Genomic DNA, 13207 nt, shown 5'->3' with positions numbered 1-13207 from the left:
CCTCTCTGAGAGGTGAACTAGCTTGTTTGTTATTTGCTACAATGTTTGCAGCTTGCTAAAAAAAAAAAAAAAAAAAAAAGTGCTAGACCCTTGGTCCTGAGTTCCTTAGCTGTGATCCACCCTGTGCTTCCATTAGACCCATCACCCTCATGGGACCTGGTTACAAAGAAAACCAGCACAAATATGCTGATGTTCATGAGTCTGCAGGGCGGTGAGTAATAATGTCATTTGTTTCTGACCTGGGAGTCTCCTGTTTTTCTGCCAGCAACCATGAAACATTAACAGACTATCAGCTTGTAAACACGGTAAAATCAGATCTTAAGACTTTTCACTGCTCTTGACATGGACAACAAAGAACTAGTTGATATTCATGTTGCTAAATAAAACAAGAAGCAAAAACATAGTCACCAGCAAAAACTGATATACAATATTTTATAGTTTATTTACCTTACATTATTCATAATATTTATCATGTACCAGTCTCTACACTATATTTCTTACTTACACTACATTACATAATTCTCATAATAATCCTAATGAGGTAGGTACTAATATGAGGAAACTGAAGCTTCAAGATGCTATAGGTAACTAAGCCAAGGGCTCACAAATTGTAATCAGCACAACCTAAATATAAGCTCAGATAACTTTAAAAGATGTGAGGGTTTTTGTTAACTATTAATAGTCAACCTCCTTCCCAGCTGATTTATCAAGGGCAACTCTAATTCATATATAACAGCAAAGTATCTATATCATCACAGTATGGATAGTTCATTATTTTTATAGAAAACTAACATTTCGGAAATGTTAATATTATCAAAGTTTTCTCTAAAAATCTGTGGTCAAGGTTTAGGAAGAGCTAGGTTAAACAAATCCAAATCACTGTCTTTACAGCAGAAGCTCTCATGGTTTAAATATGCAAATGTACATCTTTATATGTTAATATATATTATAAATCTTCTAAGACCATCTATTATCATCATTCTGCATGATACAGTTTGGGAAACTACTGCTACAAACCACAGTGCCAATTTAACTTATACACAGAATACCTCTGAAAGCTTAGTAGTCAGCTTGGTGGTTCACATACACAAAACCTTTAAAATGGAGAACATCAAAGTTAGAATGTGGCATAACAGCTCCAAGCCAAGTCACCTACTTCATAGTTTGGCAACACCGCCCATTTCCCACCAGACAAAATTGAATTTCCCATAACACAATGGAAACTACCTGGCTTTTTCTGAAATTAGAAAGGTAACAAGCCAAGGCTTTTTGTATTTGTAGCTCTGTACTGTTATCACTTAACAACATTTGGACACTTTTAACAATGGAGGAGAGATCACAGAAAAAGTAGTTTCCATGGGGCTTCCCTGGTGGTGCAGTGGTTGAGAGTCTGCCTGCGGATGCAGGGGGCACGGCTTCGTGCCCCGGTCCAGGAGGATCCCACATGATGCGAAGCGGCTGGGCCCGTGAGCCATGGCCGCTGAGCCTGTGCTCGCAACGGGAGAGGCCCCAACAGTGAGAAGCCCGCGTGCCGCAAAAAAAAAAAAAAAAAAAAAGTAGTTTCCACATAAAGCTTGTGAATTGGTTAATGGTAGTAAGTCATTCTGATGGTCCTAGGCATCACCACTAACTTACCAATACAGAAAGCTAAAATTTACCTCTATGAATAAGTGTAAAATTAATATCGTATACCATTTCACCACCAAGCATGTTTTCCTGTCTCCTACTTAGTCAGCTCTAAACATTCAACAACTGAACCTGTCTACTGCTCCATTGTTATTAACCATTCCAGAGTTTTTTTAAAAAAACCAAAACTGAGCTAAAGTCAGCCACACAACAGTTGTGTTCATTATACAAGCCAGAGCTGTAAGCTGTAGATTGGTCCCTAGCTTACTGCAAACCAACTCAGATGCCTTTTTTTTTTTCCTTTGCCCTCTGCTCTGAAGGAATGCCTCCACCCATTCAAACTATGTAGGACACGTCTCCAGTAGTTTGCGGGGGAGGGGGCATATACCTAGGTAAAGTTACTGATCAGGCCATTCTCAACAAAACCAAGAGTTATTCTAGACCGATGAAATTACCATGTAATTACACAGGAATTGGAATCAAAATCTGAATGTAAACTGTACTAAGATTTTCAAACATTTCAGCTTACAAGGAAAACAAATTGATGTCCTATGTACTTTAAGCAAGAAGTATCTTTAGAAGGACAGATTTTTGCCCTCTGCTCTGAAGGAATGCCTCCACCCATCCAAAGTCTCTGTGGGACACATCTCCAGTTTGGGGGGGGGGGAGGCAATAAAATATGATACTGTCGGGACTTCCCTGGTGGAGCAGTGGTTAAGAATCTGCCTGCCAATGCAAGGGACACGGGTTTGAGCCCTGGTCCGGAAAGATCCCACATGCTGCGGAGCAACTAAGCCCGTGTGCCACAGCTACTGAGCCCGCACTTCAGAGCCGATGAGCCACAACTACTGAACCCCGCACGCCTAGAGCCCGTGCTCCACGACAAGAGAAGCCACTGCAATGAGAAGCCAGCACACCGCAACAAAGAGCCCCGCTCGCCACAACTAGAGAAAGCCTGCATGAAGGAACGAAGACCCAACGCAGCCAAAAATAAATAAATAAAATAAATAAATGTATTTTAAAAAGAACAAAATAATGATACTGTCCACTTATTTGAAAGGAGTTGTAGAGGAAAAGAAAATATCTTAAAGCTGACAGCAATTTCCAACATTTTGGTGTTAGAAATTCTTAAAAATAATAATCATAAGTACTGAAAGCAAATGTGACACTTTAATAAATTACTTTAAGGCATAAATACATCAATTTAAAATGTTTTGAGCAGTGATTTGTATATGTAAACATGATGGATTCTGATAAGCAAAACCCCCAAAGAGAAAGAATTCGAATCAGTTAACACCATTACGGGAAACAAATAGCAACAGGAAAGAAAAGAGATTAGAGAAAAGAAATCCCACTGGTAAATGCAATCGGTATTCAATATTTACCTATTGTATTTTATTTTTACTAACATCTGCAAAAACAGGAATGCCTTAAAAACAAAGAACAAAAAAAACCCCCAAATGTGTATACACTAACAACTTGAAAAATGCCTTCCCAAACTGGCAACAACATTTTCCAAACCATTCCAAAAATACTGATAAATCTTCACAGAATTCAGAATATACATCATTTGGAGGTTTTACCGGATGTAAACCAGATGAAGTGGACGCCTTTCAGCTTTTATCTTAAAAAAAAAAATGCAAAGTTACATACATTGGGATTTCATCTTTTGGTAGCCTTTGCATTTGTCAAAATACACTTATTAATAGAAATTCTTTACTTCACAACTAAGTCTCTCCTGTGCAAACAGATCTGAAACATGAAATCTCCACTAACATATCTATATTTGTCAATTTCACAAACAGTATTATTAAATTGCATAATCGGTGCTCCATATTAACGTTTTTCTCCTCTCCCTCAGTAAATAGGTTTAACTAAATTTCCACCTCAAAGTTTACAGAAGAACATGCTACCTAGCTACAACGAAACAGTCGACTATTGCTGAGCCCATTTTTTAAATAAGGTTTACGTAGGAATCTCCAACGACACCACCGGAATTAATATCAGAGAAAAAAAAATTAGAAAATTTGACACGGAAAACATAGAGGGGCACTTTTCACTCATTTCAACATACAAAGGTTTATAGGGTTAAGCTGGAAAACGTTGTATTTAAAGAAAAATTTTCAAACAAGATTAACATTTTTTTAGTAAAACTTTGTTTCCCCTCCTACCAAAAAAAAAAAGTGATAGAAAACAGACTGCAATCACTTTTAATTCTAACAAAACAGAAAAGGACAAAATGACAAGGTTAACTAGAAATAGAAACAAGTTTAGCCCCACGACTATTCTCTACAGTTGCACGATTTTTAAGCCCACATTTTTTTTTTTTTTAACCAAATCCACTTCCCACCCTACGTAGGGCTTACACCTACCTCCTCCCCACCCACTCCATCTATGACGGCGACACCTTCCCAGAAGGTATGTGAACTCATTTCCAGTATACAATCCTCAGGAATATCTCTGAAGTGACTGGGTCAGGGCATAACGAAATGATCGAGAAAGTGAGACATAAAACAGATACAAGTTTTAAAGGGAGCCGTAGTGGTGTCTAACAGCGGAGGGATGGGGACCTCGAAGGAGACTGGGGTCTGGAAAGAAAGGTCTCAAAGGAGCCACAGGCAGGCTCGATCCAAGAGGTGTGAAGGAAGCAAGGTCTTGCCAGAAGAGCCAAAAATAAATTAGCCAGAACGTCCACTCCGCGAATAACCCGAGAAAAGGGACTCTGGGCGCCACGGCGGGGGGCAATCCCGGGGTCCTCGGCGGCGCAGGAGGCCCGGGCTGGGGCCAGAAACTCACCACCTGGTAGCGGCCAGTCCCCGGCTGGTGATGATCCATCCTGCCCGGCTCGGGATCCGGCTTCCGAGCGGGCGAGTGCCCTCGGCGCTCAGGCCCCTCGGTCACCCGGGTCGACGACGTCGTCGCCGCAGCGACCCTTTCGCCTCTGTCTCTGCCGCCGCGGTTGCCCAACCGGACCACCTCACTTCCCGTCACTGCCGCAGAAGCCGCCGAAACCTCCGCGTCGGCCGCAGCTCTGGGCCGGAGCTCCGGGGCGCCGCGCGCGCTACTGAGCATGCTCGGGATGGTCGCGCATGCTCGCTGGGTCCTCCGCCGTCCCATCCGCGTCGTGAGTTCGTCAAGGGGGTGTTTAGCTGTGTGGGCGGAGGTGGAAAAGTCAGGCAAGTCCCAGGGAGCAATCTAGGTTGTCAGCCTGTCCGGAGTGGGCGGTGGCAAAAGGATCAGGGGAAAAAATATCACCCTCCTTGATTGGTCTTTTCGTTTGGACGGGTTTCGCGCAGGCACAGTCACAGCGCACAGATACAGATGTCGAGGAGAGCGGGGACGCATTCCTAGAACACCTGAGGACAGGTCACCCTGTTTCCCAACACTTCCTCGTATTACTCACCCAGCCTAGGACAAGGCACAGAGATCCGTCTCTAGGACCTTCCTGAAACTCTTATTCAGAATCATTAGTGAGCTAAGGGATGTCTTGTTAGCTTGTTTTGTTTGTCCCCTTCTTGGTAGTAAGAAGATTTAAGAATCCAACAGGGACTCTTCAGCCAGACTCATGTATCTCGCCAAGGAAAGAGCCCTCTAGCCTCTAGAGCACTAGGTTGCTCGAAGGATACAAGAAAATAATGAAACAATATAGGACTCTTTTGTGGTCATATTCATATCAATAATTCCAAAGGGTTTAACAGTAAGGAATCACTCCGTGTGCAACATTGTCAGTCGATCTCAGTATCCGGTTAACCACACAAGACCTACTATGTGTATCTCCCACGGGGTGCAAAGCATGATTCTCTAGCAAGTAGAAGAGTATGATGGGGCAGCGTACTCTTTAACCCGAAGACCTGCTTTCTATACCCTGAAAACCATGATCCCACGTGACCTGGCTCAGTTATCTTTTTTACTTAACTTCCCTCCTGAATCGCCAAAGGAGATTCCTGGAATGAAGAAGGCTACTGGATGGGCCTGATCACCTAGTTAAAATAGCAAAAATACAATAAAGAGAGAAACTCATTGAGAGATCAGCTGAAAAAATGTAAGCCTTCCTCTGATTGCTTTATTCAAAGAGATGAGCAGTTCTTCATATTTTTGCCATCTTGACGCATTTGGTGGTTAGAGAGTATTAATTAATAGGCTAATAATAAGAGGCAATGATATTGTCATACTTAAATGCCCTTAAACTTTCTTCAGGTCTAACTTAATGTGTTTTAGACTCTAAGATAATAAACATGACATTACATTGTGTTACTGTACAAGAGCTCACTCTCACAATTTCACCCCAAATGGTATCACCTTTCAATGATCAAAACAGCCCCCAGTTCAGCAAAATGAAATTAGATTCCTACACCATTTATGGTCTATACGGTTCATTTAGAGCATAATTTTATATGCAGTTACACTTTCATTCATCATTCATATGCCCATTTGTTTTTCAAATAGACTGCTGCTCAGGACAGAGGCCATTTTTTACACCTAGCACACCCAGAACAAAAATGGGAACATACCGGTGAAAACCAACGTCCTGACAAAAAGCAAACATCCTAAATTTTGTTAGAATAACAGATTCTTTGAATTTTACTCTCCTCCCAAGTTTTGTGAATGTTTTGCTAATCCAGAGAGGTGACAAAATCCAATAGGAAAGGGGTTCTTCAGTGAAGAGGAGGAAGAGAAAGAGGGGAAAGAGAAGCAGAACAGCTGATACGTACTGAGCCCTTCCCAAGCCAGGAACTGCATGTGTTACATCATTTCATCCTCACAACAGTTGCATGATGTAGGCACGATTGTAATCCCGGTTTAACAAATCAGGAAACTAAGGCACCGAGAGCCACTTGTCCAAAGCCAAATCACTCGTAAGTGGTGACAGACTCCAGAGCCTCCACTATATTAGGCAGCATGGTATAATACACCCTTAAAATGAAGAAAGAAACAAACAAAACAAGTCTTGTCTCTTTCTGTCCACCACTACTGTGAAACTTCTGCAGAAGACCAAAAAAAACAAAATAGTGATGCATCACAAAGAGCCAATCTGACTTCCTTAAATGCCACCTCCTTGATCTGTATGAAATAAGATTCTCATTGTTCTCTAAAGAGCCATTCTGAGCTCCTTTTCCCCATTTCCCAACGAAGCCAGTGTGACCTGTAATGGGCCATCACAAGCAGAGGCCCTGAGTTGTCCCACTAGGAGCAACTTTTTTGGGAAGATATGGGGGTAATGATATTCTTATCATTCTAGAGGCCTTAAGCAACATTTGAGATGTTGATATTTAATCTTTTGGTGGTGACAATTTGATATTTAATCTTTTAGTGATGACAAGTCTAGTTACCTAAGGAATTGGTGGTGGTTTTCCACTATAAACTCAAGTGGGATTTTAGAATTAGAGTACACTTCACTAACACCTCTTGTTCTGGCCTAATCAACATTCATCTCCAAATACACAGCCACCAAAAATGTAACTAGTGCCACACTGCAGTGTGATAGACATGGAGATAAGATAGCTGGATTCCCTGTCATGAAAGCACACTCTGCCTACCGCCATCCAGCTTTTAGTTTTGTTGATGTTTCCTTCTGCTTGGCTTTCTACCTTGAGGTCATGCTGTCTTCAGGGTGGCACCCTGCTGTTTACTAAACAAGGCAGTGGTCTAGCCTCACTTTTGTCTGACATTGGACCCCTTTAAGGGGCAATCTCTGCTTCAGAGTTCCCTGCTGAACTAGCTGAGATTTTGTCAGCTCGGCAGTATGTTGTGACAGCTCTCTGTGCCCAATCCTTTTTGCTCTCACAGATGTTAACTCTCCCATAAAGCTCCTGCACTCATAACTTCATATCAGCATCTGCTTCCTCGAGAGCCCAACCTAGCCCAACCTTTTGACTGAAAGAAAAACGCACTACATTGTTGTGAGTTAAGTTTTACTCAGGGACCTTTCTGAGGACTGCAGCTCTGAGACAGCTTCTCAGATAGCTCTGAGGAACTGCTCCAAAGAGGGAAGGGAAGGGCCTGGGCCTGGATATCTATGAACTTTTTTTGCTGGGAAAAACATGTAGTCAAGCATCAAAAGATTACTGCTAATCACAAAGAACAGACATCTCAAGTTAAAATGATTTTAGTTCTTATCTATGTATGGGAAGATGCAAGAATCTGGGGTCCTTTGAAATTTTTCCTTAGATGTACATTTTAACTATCTAAGGGCCAGTATATCCAAAGCACAGAATGTTTTCTGGTTTTCTCCATCCTGAATCCCCCTCAGGGCACACTGTCAGAAGACAACCGCTGTGCCTGATGGCTTGATCCTTGTAGTAGAACTGAAATGTTGGCAGGCAACTCTTTTTTTATAAGATATAAAGTGATAGAACATTATTATCAAAATTATATTAAATGACTACAACTGCCCTTTCACATAATTGATGTTTCATCTCCAGAATAACCCTCAGTAGCCTCCATTGTTACCATTTTCTCATGTGGACATAATGTATTGGACATAATGTATCTATAGCCTTCCTGTTAAGAATGACTTTGATTTCGTTTTTTAGAGTGATGCTGTCAGACCAAGTCACAGGGACCCCTTTGCCTGGACATACCTCCCACTGGGAATCTCTCTTACCTTCCCAGAAGCAGAGGCATTCCCTCCAGAAGTAAACCAATTTCTTATCCTCCCTATCCTCTTCTTGCCTCTAACCAGGTATGCTAAACTGTGTATACATGTGTAGGATTTTTGTTGAGATTCCCACCAATTAAAGAGCAGCAGACATGCCACTGCCTGCAGATGACCATCTACACTGGCCTAAATCACAGGTAGGCAAAGGCTCCAAATTTTCCTTACTTCTTCAGTGATTTTTAGGTTTTTGTTTTGTTTTGTTTTTGCAGTACGCAGGCCTCTCACTGTTGTGGCCTCTCCCGTTGCGGAGCACAGGCTCCGGACGCACAGACTCAGCGGCCATGGCTCACGGGCCTAGCCACTCTGCGGCATGTGGGATCTTCCTGGACCGGGGCACGAACCCGCGTCCCCTGCATCAGCAGGCGGACTCTCAACCACTGCGCCACCAGGGAAGCCCGATTTTTAGTTTTTATATCCCTCCCTCTACAACACAGAACTACTCCTCAAGTAGCTACTGATGGTTAGTGTGACCATAGGTCCTAATAGTTCGTTGCATTTGGAATATGTATGATTCTGTATATTTATCTAGAGAATGATCAAAAAGAGGTAAAATCACATTCTCTGTCTGAAGATTTTTATCTCTAACTAATAAAAATTCACTAGCCATTATTTTCTGTATATTAAATTCTAAAGTAGATTTTAGAAAATACAAGAAACTATTGTCATTTTAGTAAATGAAAATAAGCATAATTACTACTGCAGTTTTATCTCTGTTACCATGTATGTGGATTTTTTTAAGCAGTTTGTAGGCTCAAACCTCAATTTAGCTTCACATGGTGTTCCTTATTTAACTGGTTCTGAGATTCCTGTCATCTGTTCAGCTCTACAATTTTAGAGAGGAAATCTTGTAAAGCGAGCAACTTGACAATCAGGTATCTACTTCCTTTGTCTCTTTATTCTCCTCCAGTATGTTGAAAGACTCTAAAACATAGCTAATGTTCTTTTTAAAAATATATATATATTTATTTATTTATTATCTTTGGCTGCGTTGGGTCTTCATTGCTGCACGCGGGCTTTCTCTAGTTGCAGCAAGCGGGGGCTGCTCTTCGTTGTGGTGCGTGGGCTTCTCATTGCGGTGGCTTCTCTTGTTGCAGAGCACGGACTCTAGGTGCGTGGGCTTCAGTAGTTGTGGCACGTGGGCTCAGTAGTTGTGGCGCACAGGCTTAGTTGCTCCGCAGCATGTGGGATCTCCCCAGACCAGGGCCTGAACCCGTGTCCCCTGCATTGGCGGGCGGATTCCTAACAACTGAGCCACCAGGGAAGCCCCATGGCTAATGTTCTTTATCAGTCAGAGTTCACCCAGAGACAGACCAAGAGCAGAGAGATATGAAGAGATTGATTGCAAAGAGTTAGCTTACGCTGTTGTGAGGACCTGCTAGGCAAGCCCAAAATCTGTAACTCAGGCTACTGGAACTCTGGAAGCTGCTGTCTACAGGCAGAACCTCTTCCTCCTCAGAGAAGCCTCAATTCTGCTCTTAAGGCCTGATTCAGTAGATTGAATCAGGCCCACCCAGATTATCGAGGCTAATCCCCTTTACTTAAAATCAACTTATTTTGGACTTTAGTCATATCTCTAAGATACCTTCACATCATGCTTAGATTAGTGTTTGATTAAATAATTGAGACTATAGCCTAAGCAAGTTGACAAAGAAAACTATCACATGTTTATTTAAATGTCTCTGTATAATAAAGGACGGGGGTGGGGGGTGGGGGGGTCAGCTGGGGAGAACAGAAGAGAGAAAGGGAGGAAGTACCAGAGAGTTAGCCTAGAGAATTAAAATAAATTTTCATGTTAAGTTATTTCCTATCAGCTTTATTTTGTGTAAGTACTGTTGTGTATAGAGGCACCACCAGGCAACAATTAGAAAAGGTTTGAATTTCGATAAGCTACAATATTTTTATTTAGCATTTTCATTTTTCCTTTGTTTGGTCATGAGCAACAAATGTGAGCAAATCAACAGCCATTTTGCCTTAAGGATTACATATTTTAAATCGGGCTAAGTTATAAAAATGGTCTTTGCTTTACCTTGAATATGGAAGGCTGTTCTTTGACCATACTGAAGCAGGACATTTTTGTGTGGTTATTTGTTTCCTTTTTTTCTCTGAAAGCCTGATAATCTCTTTCGTCACAGAAGAGCAGGGCTGGCACTGAGTATATTGACTATTATGACAGGTTCCTCTTGACTAACGTGTCATCATCGTGTAAGAAGACAAACACTGTAAGTGTGTGGGAGCTGTGGGAGAGTAAAAAATACTAGGAAAGAAAAATGTCTCCTACATATCAGGGTGTTCTTAACATGTTAAAGATCATGCTCTTGCTTTCTTCATAAGAGGAACCAGGCCTTATTTGTTAAACAGCCTGCTGTCAGTATACTGCTTCACCATTAACAACATAATACAACATTAACAATAGGGTCGCCATATAACAAAGTTGCCTGATTTCAGTACTGAGGATAAAGGGCACTCAACATCTGAAGGGACAAAATGATGACAGTAATTAGACAGAGTGACTTACCAGATGCTGCCTTTCTAGGACTAGGAAAAAATTTATAGCCATTACCTGGCCTTAAGATTCAAATGGGAGGAAAAAAACTAAGGGCCTAACAGAGCCAAAGTAAGCCAAGAGAAAGAAAAAAAGGGGGTGGTGGTGGAATTCCCTTTATATCTGGAAGTTATGTCCTAGAATAAATAAAATATTTATAATGTATCTCACTTCACCTGTCAATAATATATAAAGTTCCCATGAAATATCTGTAAATTCTATTATAGAGAATGATGAGTGAGAAATCTGGCATTATTTCCCCAATAAGGGTAAAGACACCAAGCTCAAATCTTCTTTATCTAGCGTCTTAGTCTGTTTGGGCTGCTATGACAGAATACCACAGATAGGGTGGTTTATAAACAATAAATATTTATTTCTCACAGTTCTGGGGGCTGGAAGTCCAAAATCAGGGTGCAGCATGATCTGGGTCTAGTGAGGGCCCCCTTCTAGGTTTCAGACCTCTGACTTCTCACTGTATTCCCACAGAGCAGCAGGGGCAGTGAGGGATCTCTCTAGGGACTCTTTTATAGGGACATTAATCCCATTCATGAGGACTCCACCTCTGAACCTAATCACATTCCAAAGACGCACCTCCTCGTGTGTGTGTGTGTGTGTGTGTGTGTGTGTGTGTGTGTGTGTGTGTGGTACGCGGGCCTCTCACCGTTGTGGCCTCTCCCGTTGTGGAGCACAGGTTCCGGATGTGCAGGCTCAGCGGCCATGGCTCACGGGCCCAGCTGCTCCACGGCATGTGGGATCCTCCCGGACAGGGGCACGAACCCGCGTCCCCTGCATCGGCAGGCGGATTCTCAACCACTGCGCCACCAGGGAAGCCCCAGACCCACCTCTTAATACCATCAACTTGGGCACTAAATTTTCAACATTTGAATTTGGGTGGGACACAAACATTCACACCATACCATCCAGATACTGACTTTTGAAAAGAAAAGCATCAATGTTGCAAAAACACACACATACACATAAATATAGCATATAGAGTAGAAAATCAAGTTTAGTTTATTTTTGGTTTGAATGAGGCAGATGATTTGGCTCACTATAGGCCCCTGAAATTTCTTTAGAATCCAATTGTTTGGAAAAGAGAGAAATGCTTGTTTTCATGGAGCCATAAAACTTTAGCATTTGAAGAGACCTTCCAGATCACCGATGCTTCATTTTGAAAATAAGGAGACAGGCTCAGAGCAGTGAATGCAGCCTTAGAGTGCTGTCTGCGAAACTGCCACCCCACTCTCAGCTTGGTTCAAATGCAGTAACTCATAAAAATCCAAAATACTCCATTGACTGTTCCCATCACATCCAGCGAGAAATAGCCATCCAGAACAGTACAAATAAAAATCAAAAATTTAGAACTCCGGGCTTCCCTGGTGGCGCAGTGGTTGAGAGTCTGCCTGCCAATGCAGGGGAAACGGGTTCGCGCCCCCGTCCGGGAGGATCCCACATGCCACGGAGCGGCTGGGCCCGTGAGCCATGGCCGCTGAGCCTGCGCATCCGGAGCCTGTGCTCCACAACAGGAGAGGCCACAACAGTGAGAGGCCCGCGTACCACAAAAAAAAAAAAAAAAATTTAGAACTCCGACACATCAAGAACTCAACATGTGGGACTTCTCTGGTGGCGCAGTGGTTAAAAATCCACCTGCCAATACAGGAGACACAGATTCAATCTTTGGTCCAGGAAGACCCCACATGCCGTGGAGCAACTAAGCCGGTGCGCCACAAGTACTGAGCCTGCTCCCTAGAACCCGCGTGCTGCAACTACTGAAGCCCTCACACCTAGACCCCATGCTCCGCAACAAGAGAAGCCACTGCAATGAGAAGCCCACGCGCTACAACAGAGACCCAACACAGCCAAAAAAAAAAGGAACTCAACATGTCAAAATTTCTTTGGCAGAAATATTATAGTCAAATGTATTGCCACCAAGAAGGATTAATTCTGAAATAGTTGCTAATTGTCTCAGGAGTTGCTGCTTTGGAACAAGTAAAATATCTTATTTTAAAAATACAATAAGTGGACCCTCCAAAAATACACTCTTTGAAAGCTGAGTAGATACCTAACATTAGTTGTATGCATGCAAGATTAAACACTAAACAATCCCAACCCCATACATACATACATACATGTCCATTCATATAAGGTTGGAATATATGACCTAAACACATAAAGTTAGCCCCTGACCATGGGATTTTACCATGATTCCTGAGACAATACAGCTGCACATACATACAGTAGCCCCTAGCTACACGTGACCATTTAAATTCAAATTAATAATATTAAAAATTTAGTTCCTCAGTGACACTAGCCACAAGTGTTTAGTGGCTACCGTGTTGGACAGTGCTGATAAAGAACATTTGCATCATCACTAAAAGTTC

At 42.2% G+C, this 13207-nt stretch overlaps 1 protein-coding gene across 2 annotated transcripts in view; it reads right to left on the bottom strand.

Annotated features, from left to right (window-relative positions):
* The window catches only part of NDFIP2 (Nedd4 family interacting protein 2), a 137484-nt gene that overhangs the window by 60461 nt on the left and 63816 nt on the right, over positions 1–13207 (bottom strand). For both annotated transcript variants that reach the window (XM_067016690.1, XM_059042372.2), the window contains one exon: positions 4423–4775. In XM_067016690.1, coding sequence (XP_066872791.1) covers positions 4423–4743 — 321 coding nt within the window. In that variant the 5' untranslated portion in view covers positions 4744–4775. The remainder of the gene's footprint in view (positions 1–4422; positions 4776–13207) is intronic.

Source organism: Kogia breviceps, chromosome 16 (assembly GCF_026419965.1).
Source record: "Kogia breviceps isolate mKogBre1 chromosome 16, mKogBre1 haplotype 1, whole genome shotgun sequence".
Taxonomy (NCBI): Eukaryota; Metazoa; Chordata; class Mammalia; order Artiodactyla; family Physeteridae; genus Kogia; species Kogia breviceps.
Note: the sequence above shows the minus strand (reverse complement) of the source record. Positions and strands in the feature narration are given on the sequence as shown.